General features: G+C 37.7%; 6 protein-coding genes across 6 annotated transcripts; all 6 read left to right on the forward strand.

The window, feature by feature from the left end:
• Nucleotides 1–102: 102 nt before the first annotated feature.
• RO3G_15797 (40S ribosomal protein eS6) lies at nt 103–1227 on the forward strand (the record flags this gene model as incomplete). Its single annotated transcript, XM_067670381.1, has 4 exons — nt 103–108; nt 396–460; nt 517–880; nt 937–1227. The coding sequence occupies 4 exons, from the start codon at nt 103–105 to the stop codon at nt 1225–1227; spliced, it is 726 nt and encodes a 241-aa protein (XP_067526482.1).
• Nucleotides 1228–1964: 737 nt separating this feature from the next.
• Nucleotides 1965–2992, forward strand: RO3G_15798 (uncharacterized protein; the record flags this gene model as incomplete). Its single annotated transcript, XM_067670382.1, has 5 exons — nt 1965–2033; nt 2097–2314; nt 2362–2520; nt 2582–2691; nt 2796–2992. The coding sequence occupies 5 exons, from the start codon at nt 1965–1967 to the stop codon at nt 2990–2992; spliced, it is 753 nt and encodes a 250-aa protein (XP_067526483.1).
• Nucleotides 2993–3411: 419 nt separating this feature from the next.
• RO3G_15799 (uncharacterized protein) lies at nt 3412–4282 on the forward strand (the record flags this gene model as incomplete). Its single annotated transcript, XM_067670383.1, has 3 exons — nt 3412–3695; nt 3787–3991; nt 4040–4282. 3 exons carry the CDS (start codon nt 3412–3414, stop codon nt 4280–4282), a joined length of 732 nt encoding a protein of 243 aa, XP_067526484.1.
• Nucleotides 4283–7078: 2796 nt separating this feature from the next.
• On the forward strand, nt 7079–8710 carry RO3G_15800 (uncharacterized protein; the record flags this gene model as incomplete). The annotated part of the gene is made up of 1 exon (XM_067670384.1): nt 7079–8710. One exon carries the CDS (start codon nt 7079–7081, stop codon nt 8708–8710), a length of 1632 nt encoding a protein of 543 aa, XP_067526485.1.
• Nucleotides 8711–10959: 2249 nt separating this feature from the next.
• On the forward strand, nt 10960–11719 carry RO3G_15801 (cell division control protein 42; the record flags this gene model as incomplete). Its single annotated transcript, XM_067670385.1, has 4 exons — nt 10960–11007; nt 11073–11129; nt 11186–11240; nt 11322–11719. 4 exons carry the CDS (start codon nt 10960–10962, stop codon nt 11717–11719), a joined length of 558 nt encoding a protein of 185 aa, XP_067526486.1.
• A 1078-nt stretch (nt 11720–12797) lies between these two features.
• Nucleotides 12798–17314, forward strand: RO3G_15802 (uncharacterized protein; the record flags this gene model as incomplete). Its single annotated transcript, XM_067670386.1, has 3 exons — nt 12798–14007; nt 14073–16184; nt 16326–17314. 3 exons carry the CDS (start codon nt 12798–12800, stop codon nt 17312–17314), a joined length of 4311 nt encoding a protein of 1436 aa, XP_067526487.1.
• Nucleotides 17315–18527: the final 1213 nt, after the last annotated feature.

Raw genomic sequence — 18527 nt, forward strand, 5'->3', positions numbered from 1 at the left:
TACAATGGCTTTTGATCTCCGATAAGAAAGCTGAAGTTCAGTTCATTCAGGGAATAAACAAAACCCCCTCTTTTAAACTTTAGGTTCGACCTTACAGCTACCATGAAGGTAATAAATAAATAAAAGATATGGTGGAAAGAGAAGTATATGGAACAGCCAGTATAGATGTTATAGTGGATGGATGGATAGATGCTGATGAAAAGCCTTTTGAAGGATAGAATAAAGGGGAGGAAAGGATATCAAAAATCAACTTTTTTTATGATTTTCAATTTTATACAAAAAAAACATTTCACAATTTTAAAACGTGTAGACCACTTCAAACTATTACTACTTCTCTTTCTACCATGTTTGGCTGTTATTAGACTTTGACACTAATCGCCTTTTTTTTGCTTTAGCTTAACATTGCGAACCCAGCTACTGGCTGCCAGAAATTGATTGAAATCGAAGATGAACGTCGTCTGTAAGTTTTTATTCGTATTTGCGTTTGTGAACAGAAAAGTCTAATGAATTATATAGCCGTGGTTTCTACGATAAGCGTATGGCCCAAGAAGTATCCGGCGATACTCTTGGTGATGAATTCAAGGGTTACGTTTTCCGCATCACTGGTGGTAACGACAAGCAAGGTTTCCCCATGAAGCAAGGTGTCCTCTTGCCCCACCGTGTTCGTCTTTTGATGTCCAAGGGTCACTCTTGTTACCGTCCTCGCCGCACTGGTGAACGCAAGAGAAAGTCCGTCCGTGGTTGTATCGTTGGTTCTGATCTCTCTGTGTTGTCCCTTGTTGTCGTCAAGCAAGGTGAACAAGATATTCCCGGTTTGACCGACACCACTGTCCCCAAGCGTCTCGGTCCCAAGCGTGCTTCTAAGATCAGAAGATTCTTCGTAAGTAGTGTGTGTGTGTTGTGCGTATTTTGGAACTAAGATCATTGCGTTCATAGAACTTGTCCAAGGAAGATGATGTCCGCAAGTACGTCATTCGTCGTGAAGTTCAACCCAAGACTGAGGGTAAGAAGGCCTACACCAAGGCTCCCAAGATCCAACGTCTTGTCACCCCCCGTACTCTCCAACACAAGAGACGTAGACAAGCCATCAAGCGTAGAAGAGCCGAATCTTCTCGTGAAGCCGAAGCCGAATACAAGCAATTGCTTGCTAAGCGTGTCAAGGAAGCCAAGGACAAGAAGATTGAACGTCGTCGTACTTCTTCCATGCAAAAGTCTGCCTCTGCTTAAATCATTTGATTAAATAAAATTGACATTTATTATTGAATTTGAAGTTGTTTATCCTGTGAGATCCACAATCTGTTGTGCAATGTTACCATCATCTACGTGACGGTTAGATGATTATAAATGAAGCATTAAAAAGATTATTTTTTTTTCTTTATTCTTGTTGCTATACCCTCAGCTTTATAGAATAATGAATAACGAGAACCGACGAGCACATGCTTTAAATCCGCATATACTATCTAAATCTCAGGAACAAGTAAAGCAACTTGAACCTTTGAAAGTGAACCTTCCAACACGCGATTCAAATCATAAGCTTTCCTCGACATCTAGAAAAGTTTTAAGACCAACAACCAATATCGATCGAAATTTACAATCTGATCAGACAGGCAATTTACAACAAAAAAGTACAACTGTAAATCCTCCAAGACGCAAAAAAAAAGAAAGTTCAACCAATTTGGTTAACGATCGATTAGTACCTCAGATCATTAAAGATAAAAATCGTAAAGTCAACTATAATAAACATGAATGTGTTGGATTGGTAAACGAAAAAAACAAAAAAGTTTTTCCTTCAAGTGGCCAAAAGTACTAATCAGTTTTCTAGGGTGGTTTTGCTAAAGTGTATAGAGTTACTAATGAAACAGGAAAAGAATATGCGGTTAAAGTGATAGCGAAGGCATCATTAATGGATTCAAAGCGAAAAGAAAAGTTGATAGCAGAAATTAATATACATCGTTCATTGTGCCATGAGTATATTGTACAGTACCAAAGTTGCTTTGAAGATAAATATAACGTTTACATTATTCTCGAGTACTGTAAAAACGCGGTAAGTCTTTTTGCTGCAGTTGTTTATACGTATTAATTATGTTCTTATAAAGACCTTAAATAACTTATTATCTCGAAGAAGAAAGCTTACAGAAGATGAAGTCCGTTATTTTATGGGCCAGATCTTATCTGCTGTAAGATATATATCTGACAATAAGATTGTGCACAGAGATATTAAACTCGGAAATATATTTTTGGATGAAAATATGGATTGTAAGATTGGAGATTTTGGACTCTCTGCCCGTTTAATTGATAAATTTGATCGTAGAAAGTAAGAACACAAGACATATACACAATTCATTCAACTGTATATTTTAGGACTACTTGTGGCACACCACATTATATTGCACCTGAAATTTTATTTGATGCAACTGGACATAATCATAGAGCCGATATGTGGTCTGCTGGAGTGCTGATGTATATCCTTTTGTTTGGAAAGCATCCTTTTCATCACGATGAGCGTAAAATACTGTACCAGTAAAAAATTCGTTTCCCTTAAAAAAGCATACAATTATCTTTCTGCTTACATTTCATTTAGGATTGTTAGACAAAATCAAGAAAGTAACACATTTAGTTTCCCAAGTGATGATGTTCACGTATCGAATGATGCCAAAGACTTGATTTCTTCTTTATTGGTTAATGATCCTGGTAAGCAAATTTATGCTTCCATACCCTTTGCTTGACTGACAAGACGCTTACCGCAGACCTTCGTCTTACTGTCACACAGGCCCTGAATCATTCATTTTTTACAGCACACAAGATACCCGAACAGATGCCAAAAGAGGCACTTTACAAACAACCTTCTTACAATTATTTATATCCAAGTGAATACAACAATACATCTTCACAATCTAAAGTCGCGGATTCTGTAAGACAAGCAGGGGATGCAAATGAAAGTTATGTTGATCACAGCATAAAACCTCCTCTAGAACTTTTACGTGGTGAGTGAATAAGACAAAAGAAGAAAGTTCTACAACTAATCTATATACACAGAGGTCATATTAGATCATCGTACACATTTCCCTATTAAAATCAAAAAAGAAATACCACAAACATGTCCATCCGTGACAACTATACCCGAGCCCAGTATACCTAATTTGTCACTGAAAAGGTGCGAAGAACATAAAAAAGAAAAGATGACTAACATTTAGCAGGAAATATAGTAAAACAGATGATGTATCACTTGAAACTAAACGAACGCAACCAACACGAATAGAAACAGATTTGAAGGAGCAAAAATCCTCTGTATTGAAGATGAAGGCGGATCAAACTAGACCTTTAGAAACCAAACGAACAGAACAGGACATGAATAAAACAGCAAGATCCATTTCATACAATTATCAAAAATCGCCAGTGTCAAGCAAAGACATGACGAAAAGTATATCAGAAAACCAAATTAAAAAACCGATTATGGAAGAAATGGCAGAGAATTTGAAGATTATGCTGGAAAGAAGGCGAGAAAAATCAGTTCTTTGCGAAAAGGAAATAGAAGGATACAGAGGACGGGGAAAACTTGGATGGGGAGTTGGGAATGTGTTTATACAGAGTTGGCTGGACAGTTCAAAGAAATATGGTTTCTGTTATTGTTTGAGTGACAATACTTTAGGTGCTTTATATAATGACGGGTCCACTTTGACTACACATGATGAAAAGTAAGTTGAAAAGAAATGTGTTTTGATTGTGTACTGAATAGTATAAAAGATATTTCTATTATATTCATCAAGAGAATACAAATAAGCATAGTGAAGCCATCTACGCCTTTGATCAGTTCCCGGCTCATTTAGAAAAGAAACGGTGGATATTGAAGCAATTCAAGTGCTATATGATAAATAAGTTGGCAGTGGAATACAATGCACCAAAAGCAATTTATCCAACAGGTACACATGTTATGAAATATGCTGTGGATAAAGATGCTATTTCCTTTAAGCTAAATAATGGCGTAGTACAAGTATGTATACAAATAATACAAATCATCCGAATCTTTAATATATTATAGTTCAACTTTTTCAATCATAAAAAGCTTGTAATGTACGAAGGAGGAAAGAAATTGATTTATATTGACGAAAACAAAAATTTATCACATCATCATACAATTGATGCTCTTTATTCTGATCATCATGCCATCATTCAATGTTTAAAGAACGCCTATCATATTATCTATTCACAGAATGAATTACGACAAGAAGCCCTCCGAATAGAAAGATGGAAAAGATATGAAAAGCTTACTTTTGCCTCTTAGTAAATCCGTAATTAATAGATCACTTCTTAACTAATTATTCCTTCCTTTCCTTCTTTTGTGTTAAAGGTAGTACTGTCCAATTAGATCATGAGTGTGTTCTTGATCTTATTACTTGTCGGAATATGAAATTATATTTTTGTACACACATCGCCAAGACCCTTGACAGATTCTTGTGTGACTAGAGTTTTTAATATTAAAATGCCAAAGTATGGTTAAAAGGAGGTGGATGACATGATTTTATGAGACATACCACGCGTTTTTTCTTTTTTTTATTATTATTATTAAAGAAGTGCTATAAATAAACATCCGATTAAAGTTTTTTTGTGTACAGAACAATAGATGGTGCAATCCTTCAATGTTATTGTGCATTTTGTACAATGAAGCGTGGAAAAGAAAATTATAATGTTTGTACTAGTTTTGTAATCTTGATTTATTTAAAGAGTATATCATGAACAATACAAACTATGATGTATTTCATTTTAATTGATTTTATTAACTAATGCACAGGTATTTAGTCACTTTATGCAGCAAAAGATGATTGGTCTTGAAGTTTGACTCAAATAAAATGCGCAGCATATTAGTGTTAACACAAGTATTTTGTGTTATTTTTTTTATGTTAGAAGGGAACTACGTCACTGACATCAGTACTTTTCTTTTTTTTTACATAGCTTCAACATCATTAAATTTGTTCCGCTAGATTTCGCCTTTGTATGTGATTGGGTATAGTATCTCACCTGTTTTCGGCAATAGGTTAATCTATTGCTTTTTATAATTCTTGTTCTTATTAGTGGAACCAAAGAAGAGTTTTACAGAAAGTAAATATAATCAATTGAGCCCAAATATTTACAACATAATAGGCCTCGCCGAACTTCTCGACCAACAGCGGTGAGAAAATGTTGTAGAGGCTATGTGTAATCCAGTTTTTCAAAACAGCAATGATACAAATTTTGACAGCTTACTTAAGACGGATAAACGCATTGGTATCCACAGTTTTCAATGGATTTGGAAATACCTGATACCGTGTGTATTGAGTTATTGTCCATGGTGATGAAACTGCCTTTCATTTTTGGGTGCCTATTCAAAATGTCTATTGTGTTGCTAATGGAATTGTAATGGTGCATTGTGACAGTTGCAGCTGATTTCTTCATTCTAGCTGACCCTGTAACTTTTCGTTTATTTAAAGGATCTTGCGGTCAACATGCTTTACTATTAATGGGATCAAGAGTATTTATTGCACCCAAATCGTTGTCGTCTTTGCTCTTGTTTGAGACATTATCGCCTCTGCTCGAGCGTTTTTTTTTGGATCACGCGTTGTTTCGTTTGAGATTAATATGAAAGGCTGATTCATCGATGAAAATACAGTTGTTGATGAGTCCCAGCAGGTTGCCCACTCGTACCTTACTTGAGTCGTTTCGGGTTGTTTTTTTTTTTTTTTTTTTTTTTTTTTTTTCGAATGCATGTGGGCTTTCTTGAAAGAGAGACTATAGTTCTTGGCCACAAAATTGTACAAGGTAGTCGTTGACAAAGATAAACCTTCAAAATTACTCATCAAATCATCCATCAGCGCATCCAACAGGGCTGAAAGGTTATTATCCACAAACTTGATCAAATGTTTTTTATGAGCATCATTTAAAAGTGAAGGTCTGTCACATATGTGGATATCCTTTGATCCCTTAGGTTGTATTTTATCATTAGGGCATTCTTGATCCCTTTCCAACCAATTGTACCCAGTGCGCCTAGGAAGCCCCAGCTGCTTTGCCACCTGTCAGACGTTTCTCATAAAAAAATATTCGTTTTGCTTATCATCGTAGTCCGCATATATCCCTCGTTTAGCAAGATTAATGGACTTGTCTGTCAATTCGTCTGGTTTTGCTGTATTATTAATTTTTTTCTTGCTCTGGTGGCTTTAAGGTCATATATTTGCCGTAATCAGTAACTGAGTCAAGTAGGTAGTTTTCTTTATCAACATCCATGTCCAATACATGATATTCTAACTCGTCAATAGCATTTCCAAAACCATCATATACAAATGCCGTATTTTTTAGCAAGAATTATAAAAAAGAAAATGTGCTGATTTATTTCAATAAAAGCGTGTCAAAGAGAATTTCCATTTTTGTGCCAATCGTTCTTTTTCGGGTGGAGGTATGCCAACAGGTTGTGAAAAAAAGTGTATTTCATAATCTTTTTGTCTAATTGTCTAATTCTTTCTCTCCTGGTAATTGTACTAGTCGGAACTGCGCTTAAATTTTAGTAGTGCAATCATTAACGAATAAGATAGCTTCCAGCTGACACCATTTAGGATATAAGCCAATAAATTAATTGTGTTACTCCATCTCAGAATACTGAAACCTTAAAAAACAACAGAGACCCTGATGATTTCTTAAAAATAAGGTTCATTTTATACATAAAAAAATACAAATTTGGAAATAGCATTGGATGATTATTATCAGCAACTGAATGAATACTTTTCATCCTTCTTCAAGCTTCAAAACTCTTTGAATAAAAGACTTTTTACTTTACAGAAAGATCGGAGATCAATATAACTTGTTTAAAATAGTAAGATTCTGTAATAATTTTTCATTGGCAACAAATTGACATAAAAAGGCAAGCCAACTGTTTTTTTTGAAGAATTTTTTTTTTTTTTTTTTATATTCTTTTTTTTAAAAAAAAAGTTTTACAAGCGCATCCGGGTCTCTGGCCACATATAAAAGTTTCATTCCCTCCTTTCCCTTTTTATATAAAAAAAGGAACACTTTCTTATTTAGCTTTAATCGATACAACTCACACAATTGAAAAATGGACAAAGAAAAAGTACAAGTTGATAACAGCGAAACAAAGACGATTGAACATGTCAGCACTAACCAGTCTGATGAATCAGGCATTCAACAAGGACACTCCTTGAAGCGTGGATTAAAAGCTCGTCATATCCAAATGATCGCTTTGGGTGGTACGATCGGTACAGGTCTTCTGATGGCTTCTGGTAAAGCCATTGCCAAAGGTGGTCCTGGTGGTGCCATCCTTGGTTATGGTTTAGTCGGCATCTTAGTTTTTTGTGTCATGATGAGTTTGGGTGAAATGGCTGCCTATATTCCTGTTGCTGGTTCATTCTCTCATTTTGCTAGTCGTTTTGCTGACCCTTCCTTAGGGTTCTGTGTTGGCTGGGTTTACTGGGCCAATTGGGCTGTTGGTGTAGCTGTTGAATTAACCGGTGTTGCTATGATTATGGAATACTGGGTGAAAAGTGTCAACAGTGTCGTATGGAGTGTTATCTGTCTTGTTATCCTCGTTATCATCAATGTCTTTTCTGTTAAAGGCTATGGTGAAATTGAATACTGGATGGCTATGGTCAAGGTCTTGATTGTTATCATCTTCATCATTGTCGGTCTCTGTGTAGATACAGGTGCTGCTGGTGGTGTTTATTATGGCGTTTCAAACTTTCACTTACCCGGTGGTGCCTTCCCTTATGGCTTCCTTGGTGTATTTAATGTGTTTATCACCGCCGCTTTTTCTTTCAATGGTGTTGAAATTGTTGGTATTACTGCTGGTGAATCCGCAAATCCTCATAAAACTGTTCCCTCTGCTGTCAAGCAGGTGTTTGTTCGTATCGTCTTATTCTACGTGTTATCTATGCTTATTATCGGCCTCATCATTCCTTACACCGATTCAAGGCTTTTGGATGGTAGCTCAAGCAATGTTTCCGTATCTCCATTCACACTTGTTTTCGAAAAGGCTGGTGCCATGTGGGCTGCTGACATGATGAATGCCATTATCTTGTTAACCATGATTTCTGCTGGTAACTCTGGTGTTTACTCCTCTTCTCGTACACTTCTCTCTTTAGCAGAGAATGGTTATGCACCAAAGTTCTTTACGCGTGTTAACCGTTTTGGAATTCCCATTTGGTCTGTTTTAGCTACTTGTTTTGTTGGTTGTCTTGCCTTCTTGACTTCTTTTATCGGATCTGGTGTTGTCTTTAACTGGTTAACTTGTTTGACTTCACTTGCCGGTTTGATTACTTGGGTTTCCATCTCGATCACTCATCTTCGTTTCCGTCAAGGTTACATAGCTCAAGGTCGCTCGTTGGATGCTCTTCCTTATGTTGCTCCCTTGTTCCCATTCTGTGATATTCTTGTGATTGTCATTGGCACTATCATCATCTTTGGTCAAGGTTACTCTACTTTTATAGCTCCTGTCACAGCCTCTAATATCATTTCAAGTTATATTGGTCTGATTCTCGCTGTTGTTCTCTACGTTGGGCATAAAGCTTGGAAACGTCCTGCATTTATCAAAAACTCAGAAATGGACTTTGAAACAGGTACCATCCAAAAGACTGTGATTGATATTCGCGATGATGAAGGACTAGATGGAAACGGCAAGCCCCTTTCTAGATGGAAGCGTATTTGGAATAAAATCTTGGATGCCATCGCTTAAATATTTTGTATATAATGTTCTCAACAACATGACGTTTAATGTATATAGTGTTATCTTATTTTCATTCAAAAATTATACATTTTAATAAAAAAAAGCATAAAATACCTTTCAACAAGATATTTGTAAAAAGAGTCTCTTTCATTTACAACTACAACCTTTACAAACAAAATGTGTTCATAGTTGCGTAAATTTGAAATCAAACACTCTAAAAGGCAAGGGACGTTAACTTTTGTTTTTTGTAAATAAACCTCCATGAGTTCCGTATGAGAGGATACAGTCAATCCGGATATAGGGTCTTGTAAACAGTTTATGGTTCGGACACGGTGAATTCGCTTGAGATAGTATGTGAATCTCTCTGCATGTTCTTTCCAACATACTACCGCCTTTGATGCTGTAGTATCCACCAATTCTTGTTGTAGAGGTTCAATTTGTTGGCCCATAATAGGAAGACACTGTAGCTGGATGGCTATACATGGTTGGTTTCGTAGTAAAACATTGCGCTTGCGTTGTATGGCCTTGGTTGATTTTTTACTCCAATTAGTGTAATCAATGGTATAGCGTTAAGTAAATAGTCGTATCTCATATTTGACGTAGTCCTATTGTTCTTGTGTGGATATCTGACTAAGCAAAGAGGATATGATACACGTAAATCGCTGCTTTAGTTGAACGCAATACACTTTCTGTTGAGCCAAAATGGGATTGGCACGCCAGAGACCGAACTCAGTGGGAGTTCAGCCAAGGTTAATCGAAAGAGAGAGCAATTAATGATCAGTCCATGAGGAGTATAATCGATGTATGTCGATAGACCTAAGCATTGGGCGTATTTGATTATTAATGAAAATGTAAACAATTGTAGAGTAGATCTCATCATTGCGTCTAAAAGTTGGGACATCACTATTGTCCCCACTACGCATTACGTTATAAAAGGATCCTTTTAAACATGGTACCCATCTTAGGGATGCTTAAGTTGACAGGTAAGGTCAATAATAAGGATAATTAAAGTCACCAAGGATAATGATTCGATGTGAGTCAATATCAGATACAGAAATGAGAGCATCTAACACAGAATCAAAAAACTCTTCTTCCCTTCTTAATTGTAGAAGCTGGAGGATAAACCACTAGTACGTGGAAAGAAGCATAAAAGTTCTGTGAATGACTGATTTCGGAAAGAATAATGCGTAGGTTTGACGGAATCAGGTTATCTGACAGTTGATAGTTGGAAGAAAAGGAAAGCAAGCCACAATGGCGAGTCCATAAGGGTTTAGATGCCTGAAATTGTACATTGATGAAGTTTACATGGTCTGTGATGGTTTGAGTTTCTTGAAAGGCCATTATGTTGAAATTTAGAGAGCGTAGATAACGAATAAATACATGAAAGCTTTCATCCGATTCATATCAAGGAAGATGACGAGAAAGGGAAAAGAACCTGTCATGACCTTTAGGAGCGCTCAAGATAGTATAACCCGTACCCATATTCGTGCCGGTGTGTGATTCTCGTAGGATTCTCAAATCAAGAACAGAGCCATAAGATTCCAAACTTATTTTTAATTATTCCTCAAGAATGTGCTCTTTAAGAAAGGGAAGATTAGATAGCCAAAGTCGAACTAAAAAGACGGTTGAATCGAAAGCTCGATAAGGTAAATGCCTAACTGTGTCATTTTCCAAAATTAATACCATCTTTGAGAATGTGATCGATGGCAGGATTTAGTGGATCAAAGTTGTTTTCAGCGATTTTTCGACTGCCTTCTTTGGTAGTTGTAACTGCGATTCTTGTAAATTGTTTCGCGATTAAGGGTATGAGCTGCAGAGGCGATTCAGATCTACTGGCTATATCCAGAAGGACACTACCTGGAGAACATCCTGCTTTCCACACTTTGGAATGAACAAATAATCTTGTTTACTATAGTAAATGTTGTGTTCTGAAGTAACAAGCATGAGCAATGTTCGCTTCCTGGTCACTACTTGGGACCAGAGCATATTTTTCAATTTGATAGGAAGTTCTGGTGCCTGTAGTCGCCGCATAACTACGTTAACCGACTGGTGAAATGTTTTGTCGGGAGTAATCTTACATTTTCATTTTTTTATTTATTTTATTTCTACATTAAAAACCCGTCACTATCTATGGAAACGCTGTGCACTTCTTTTCTTTCTTAATTTAGTGTTTGTGTGTTTTGTTTGAAAAAAAAATTGAGTAACTTTTCTTTTTTTATTCATCTTTTTTTTTTTTCAACAATTAATAATTGTAAGCAATGCAAACTATCAAATGTGTTGTTGTAGGTGACGGTGCGGTCGGTAAAGTAAGTTATTGAAACGATTAAACCAGGTTATTTATATATAACAATTAACACGTTATGTTATGTAGACATGTCTATTAATTTCGTATACAACCAACAAATTCCCCTCTGAATATGTCCCTACTGTAAATTGCTACTAAATAGAGAGGAAATAGATAGCTTGACTCATTATTAAATTTAGGTTTTTGATAACTATGCTGTAACTGTCATGATTGGAGAAGAACCTTACACGTTAGGTTTATTTGATACTGCAGGTTACCTATAGCTTTTTTTTTTTTGATAAGAGAGGAAACTTAATTATTATATCTTGAACATAGGCCAAGAAGATTATGATCGTCTTCGTCCTCTTTCTTATCCTCAAACCGACGTATTTCTTGTTTGCTTTTCAGTCACTTCACCTGCTTCTTTCGAAAATGTAAAAGAAAAATGGTTTCCCGAAGTACACCACCATTGTCCCGGTGTTCCTTGTTTAATTGTCGGAACACAAGTCGATTTACGTCAGGACCCTGCTGTATTAGAAAAACTGAATAGACAAAAGCAAAGACCTATACCTTTTGAAGCTGGTGAAAGATTAGCTCGTGAACTAGGTGCAGTTAAATACGTTGAATGTTCAGCATTAACACAAAAAGGTTTAAAAAATGTATTTGATGAAGCTATTGTGGCTGCATTAGAGCCTCCTGTCAAGAAGAAGTCAAAGAAATGTACTATTTTATAAAAAATTAGATGAAAATCTTTCTCCTTCAATGGAGTATAATTAAATTGTGCTATTGACTTATAAATTGGGCTATAAATAAGAGAGAATAAACCCCCTCCCTTTAAACAACTTTTTATTCTTTAATCTAATAAGTTGTGAATGCCTTTTAGAGGCTCATAATTATTAGAACTATAGCAAGAGATGTTCACGCTGGAGACCAATTGCATCTGCCTTATTATACCTGTAATATATGTACATATATATTTATATATATACGCCTCACTCTAAATATGCAAAGACAATTAAACATGAAGCCATATAGTCATTATTGCGAATAAGCAGCCATCCCTCCTCCCGTTTTTTTTAAGAAAAATGCAACAATGAAGACAATTTAATTTGTTAGAGGAGAGAAAATGAATATTCTTTAATGTATATTTATTATCTTTCAAATTGGAAGCGAAATAATTAAGAGAAGGCAATTGATGCAAAAACGCCGCCTTAATGAAGTTGAGAAGGACAGAGCTTTATTACACGGACAGGATAACTGACGGCAAAGGGTACCGTAAAGCTTTGTTAAAGGCCAGCTGCACTTTCAAAGAGCTGATGTGATACGGGCACCCATAGATCGCTTAGGCTTTCTATCTATAAGCAATACTCGCTATTTAACATATCTGGAACTCTTACTTCTTGTTCATCTGTGATGCAGTGTGTAAATAAATCACAACCATATTTTATAGTGATTTAGAAGTTATTTCAATGTTATTATCATGCATACAAAGGAAAGACATAAAGATGACTGTGAGCCTGGGAATGATCTATTTCTGCATAGTTTTTCTATTTACACATAGCATGTTATCATAGCTTTTGAAACTTTATAGCATTGTTTGTAAGCATATATGGTACTGTGCTTCCAGTCTCGATTTACCAAATGTTTGAAAACTTCGCCCACTTTTTTGAAAAAAATTGGCCAATTGTGTGAAGTTAAATTTCCCAGCAATAAAAATTAGTTTGCCAAAATGTTTGAAATTAATTTGCCCAAGTCCTTCAAAATAATTTGCCAATTTATAAAACCAACACTGATAATAAAACGTCTCTAAGTATGCCACCTGGCTCTATCAACCAAAACAATACGCCAAGCATATCAAATGTCCTTACCCAAGAGGAAACTACTGAATTGATTGCCCAGTTCGAACAACACCGTAAGGTCTTAAAATGCCCTCACTGTGAGAAACAGGGTCTCTTTCGACGAAACGGCCACACTAAGACAGAATCCCCGCAAGCTCTTTTCCGTTGTACCAGCTGCGGTAGTAGCTATAGAGCTATAACTATGAGATCCATTATACATTCTTGCATTTCTTCTTTGACACAGATCTCACCTACAGAGAATGTCGAAATTTCTAGACCCTCGCAAACAACTCCGACCCACCAGCTAGACTCACTTGGTAGTCAATCAGGTGACGTACAATCTCTTCTAAACATGATCCAGCGCCTTACGCAAGAGCTTGCAGCCGCCAGATCTGAAATTGAGCAACTCCGTACCACAACTATCCAGTTACAGAACCAGTTTAACCACGAAAGATTAACTAGTAACCAACCCACACCACCTGTAATAACAAATACTCAATCCTCCTTTGATATCCCTGAACCCACGCCAACAGCATCACCTTGGCGTAACCCCGACCAAGTACGTCGATTGAAAGAAAGCCTAATGCAGCAAAGACAACAGCGACGACAACAAAGACAAGAAGCCGCCGCCAGAATATTACAGCCACCCTCCGAGAATCAAGGCTTTAAGTACATCTATCTCCCCACGAAGGCCCGAGTACCCATTGGCCAACTTCGCTCCCGATTGCGTAAATTGGATATCAATAATAACCGTATCCTAGATATTCACTACCCTGATCGTAATGTCGTAGCCCTACTGGTGCACAATGATTATGCCGACGAACTTCGTTCCCACCTGCAACGTTTCAAGGTAACGCTGAAAGATGATTTTAATCCTTGTGATCCTAAAATCCTTCGTGACCCCCAATACGCTGACGCTTCTGACGAAGAACGAGCCAACCTCGCCTTTATGCATCATTGCAACCGTATGGAACGAGCTCTGAGATTCATACGTACCCCTGTTAAATTTGCTGTTGCAAGATATTTTTACGCCCAAGGATGGATCAGCAAGCAGACTTTACAGGAGAACCTACCCTCAAACCGACGTAACAACGAACCAGAGTCAGATCCGCTATGTTTCGAAGATGAGAACATGAGTACCACAGATGAATATAAGAACCAAGATCTTCCTTCTGATGAGGCCTGTATGAACGATGCCTTATCACTATGAGTAATATTACAATTTCACTTTTCAATACAACTGGTTTAGCTCGTCAAGCCATAGGCCCTATCCTTAATATAGTTCGATCGTCTTCTGTTCTCCTCCTTACGGAAACCTGGCTCTTAAATCCACTTAAGTATCCAACGCATTGGAAACAATACCATACATATGGTATTAAAACCCAACCTCTAGCTACCAAAGGTAGTCAAGGAATCAGTCTTCTCGTGAATCCTGACTGCAAGTATCATGTCCATCATTTTAGAACTGACGATACACCATTAAGTCAGTACAAATTGTCTTTTACCATTGCTAACGTCTTAATCCACTGTCTTTACCTACCTCCCCATCTGGATAACCAAACCGTCAATCAAGTTTTAAACTCTTTACCGCATACAACTAGCCACACTAATACGACTATTATCTGCGGCGACTTTAATGCTAGACTGGGATCTATTGTAGGGGACCACTCAACGAACTCCAGAGGCAATCTGATCATAAGCTGGATACAAAGAAACAATATCATCCTATGGAATCAAAGGTTGGCGTATGGACAATATACTTTTATGGCCCATCAGGGCAGTAGCATTATTGATCTATTTATGAGTACTACCGAGCTTACTGGATCCTCCATGAGAATTCGCCAAGATCTTTCATTGGACTCGAATCATAAATTAGTATCTCTTTCCTTTCAAATCAATGCCAGCATTCCACAACTCCCAAGGCACCCACGGATTATCTGGAATCTAGGAAAACTCAAGGACCGCAACAATCATGAAGTATACTTGCGTCGTTTTCAGGAGTTATCCCAGCCTTTATTGCAATACCATGAAAAACATTATTATCATATGAACAATAGACATTATGCGGTTGACTACATAGAAAAGCTCAATGCTGACCTTTGTCAGGCAATATATACCTCACTAGATGACAGTTGCGGGAGAGTTTCACACTCTACAGATCCATTACGCGACTTCTGGACTGACAAATTGCAAGAAGCTTACGACTACCGAGAACTCTGCTACAGGAAATGGAGAAAAGCATATGGGCTTAACAAGCTCCATTATTGGCTAAAGCACCAAGAAGCTAGAGCTACTCTACGTCGACTGATCGCCCAACTTCGCCGAGAAACTTGGGCCACTTTCTGTAAACAAATGGCATCTGAAGAATATACCAAGGCAATATCTAAGCTTAGCCGTATTCGCAAGAACCGAACTTTGAAACCCACTTTCTCCACTCCAGAGGGCCCACAGCATGCAGCTGAAATAATGGCTTCCTGCTTGGAAACTACTTTCTCAGGTGATCTTCTTAAAAACGTCCAACTTTACGAAATCGATACTCCTATTTTACCTTTTGAAATAGATTGCCCGTTCACCAGGGACGATATTAACCTCGCTATCCGTTCCCTACCAGTCAAGAAAGCACCTGGGATCGATCACCTGCGAAATGAAATGCTCCAACCAATATCTCATCTGCTAGCACCTATTCTCTTTCACCTCTTCCATATGTGCTGGGCTTGGTCATATGTCCCACAGACATGGCGCATTGCCCAGGTGATACCCATATACAAGAAAGGCTCACCATCAGATCCAGGTAATTACCGTCCAATTAGTATGACCACTATCTTTAGAAAGATCTTGGAACGCTGCATCCAGCACATTCTACAAACCGACGGACCACCTCTTGATATAGCCCAAGGTGGCTTTAGAGAATCCCGCAGCGCATTAGATCAGGCTTTGTGCCTCACAGAAATTAGTCACATACTGCGTACACACTACCATGTCAAGCCTGTCTTAGCATTTCTTGACATCAAGTCCGCATATGACACAGTCAATCGCAGTTTCGTATGGGACACTCTGAGCCGTTACGTCTCATCTCCCATGCTCAACCTGTTACGTTGCCTTTTTGACGATGTGCAAATCGAAATCCTTCTCTCTAATACGACCTCTCGTCGTTTTCACCCGAAAACAGGCGTGCTTCAAGGCTCTATCCTCTCACCGTATCTCTATTCCATCTACATAAATCAGCTTCCAGCCCAATTACGATCCCAGGCCATCACCACTGACATGTCGCCATTAGAAACGATACCGCTCCTAAACTGCTTACTCTATGCAGATGACGTGGTGCTAATAGCTGAACGTACGACTATGACTGGTCTGCTACGTAAGTGTGAAGAGCATAGCCTACAAATGGGGTACCGATGGAACCCCTCCAAATGTGTCATATTGGACAATCAGCTAGAACCTATACCATATACCATTTATAACCAAGTCCTGCCACAAGTAACCTCTTTTGCTTATCTAGGCGTACCATTTAAACCAGGGGGTTACCTAGACCCAGATGAATTGATTAGACGCAACTCCTCTAAAGCATTAGCCACGATGAACGTACTGAAGTCAATGGGCATTAATCCCTCTGGCTTCTCTAGGCTCCTTTCAACCAGATTTTACGCTCATATAGTTCGACCACAGCTTGAATATGGCTTGGCAATCAACCGCTTCACTAATACCCAGCTGAAATCCATTGAAGATGTGCAAGATACATGCATCCGTACGATCTATGGTGCCCGTGGAAACACCTCCACCAAAGTGATGCTTCACCTAGCTAAACTTCCCCTTATGGCAGATCGAGTTCACATTTTACAAGCACAGTTCCTTTACAGGTCCTTATGCTTACCTGACGATGCACTGTTATGCCGACTATTACCACACATTCGACACATTCGTGGACACCAATGGTTCCTCCTCTCAAAGACCCCTCTCTGGCAAAGCTTACCTTCTACAGGAGAGGAACTGGATAAGCACATGTTCAAAACAGCCAAAAAACGCTTCCTGCAACAATCTCTAGAAAAGCGCCAACAAAGTGGGCATTACAAACTTCTTTCAAGTTGCCGTAGATCCGTATCTTTGGACCCTATCTTATGGTTACCCATGTCCTATGCAGAACGTAGTCGATGTATACGGTGGAGGCTAGGTTGGTTACCTGGTGGAAAGCCGCATCCGTGTCCCAAACACCCTACACTCAAGTTCACACGCAAACACGCCATTACTTGCCTCAATATGCACCAACGCCTCTATATGCCTAAAACCATTACAGATCCTCTGTCGTTCCTTCTGAATATGCTTCCATCTCGCCCCTCAGTATCCTCAAATCTAGCACTATCTTGGTCCCAACGCTGGCCAGTTATATGTTCAATATTACATGAACTGGATCAACTTCAACATGTCACAGCTATCCCCATTACTCACCCACATGGTCAGAAGCTCCTCGAATGGCTTAAACATTTCCTTTAGCTCCATCTTTTATGGCTCCACACATTTCTCCTCCCTTTACCTTTTTTACCCTTTATCCCAGAGGGGTTTTTTCATAACATCGACATCCTAACGGATTGACCTGGTCCGGGCGGACACTTATTTGTTTTTATTTTTAGCGCTCAATTGGACTTTCAATAAAGTATAACATTTAAACAAAATAATTTGCCCGGCTTTTACAAATAATTTGGCCAAACTTGTGGTTAAAAAATGCTATAAATCTTCTTTATTCAAGCACTTGGGAAAAACATTGATAGAATACTGGATAAACTTCTGTAAATGATCGACGGGAACATCTATAACTGTTGTAATAAGAGTTTTAAGTGCTGTTAAGACACAGGTAATAGCTCTTAAGAGAGAAGACGGATTGAAGGATTATTAACGTATATTAATAAAGCATAAGTATTGAAAATGAGCACCAGGCTGATAGGTTGCCAACTTATATTATATTATTATTTAGAGTTATGGTAATAGTTAGATGATTAACGATTGATTTTGAGAAGAGTGTTATCAGTATAAGAAAATAAAGTAACAACAATGTCGAAAATAATAATTATGGTTATTAATGACTGCATCTTATTTGATAGTATGAAAATAAAGTAATTGCGATTCGAATGGGAATGTGCGCTTTGTATAAGGTGCTTAGCAGTAAGTGAAGACTTGAAAGAAACAACAAATGAGAAAGACTGAGGGAAACACAAAAGGAATCAATTACAAATTATTAACAACTATATTTTTAGTCAAGATAAAACTGAAGAAGTATTTATTAGAAAAAAAAGGGCCAAGCCATATTAGATTGGCTGCAACAGTGCGTTAATATGACAAGTTGATAGCATAAGTGTCGTTTGCATGAGTCCCTTCTTTTTTTTTTCTCGATATATCACTCCCACAATCACTTTTGAAAAACGTATGAAATTGGGTACTATAGGTACCAAAAAATCGTATTTTGGGAAAGTAATAGAAAATTGGAAAAACATCATACATATTTCTTTTGTGATTTCTATGATAAGAATGTTGCATCAGTGCTTCAGGAGGACAGAGCAGCGTTGCGACCGTTCATGGACTTCATGCAAAAATTAAAAGGGATGAGTAATCCCTATTCAATCATATTTACTCTATTTACCATGATTTCCATTTATTAGTGCATTCAAGCTGGATACATGAGTTAATTTACGTTAACAAGGCAAGATCAAAA

Source organism: Rhizopus delemar, genomic scaffold (genome assembly GCF_000149305.1).
Source record: "Rhizopus delemar RA 99-880 supercont3.17 genomic scaffold, whole genome shotgun sequence".
In the NCBI taxonomy this organism is placed as follows: domain Eukaryota; kingdom Fungi; phylum Mucoromycota; class Mucoromycetes; order Mucorales; family Rhizopodaceae; genus Rhizopus; species Rhizopus delemar.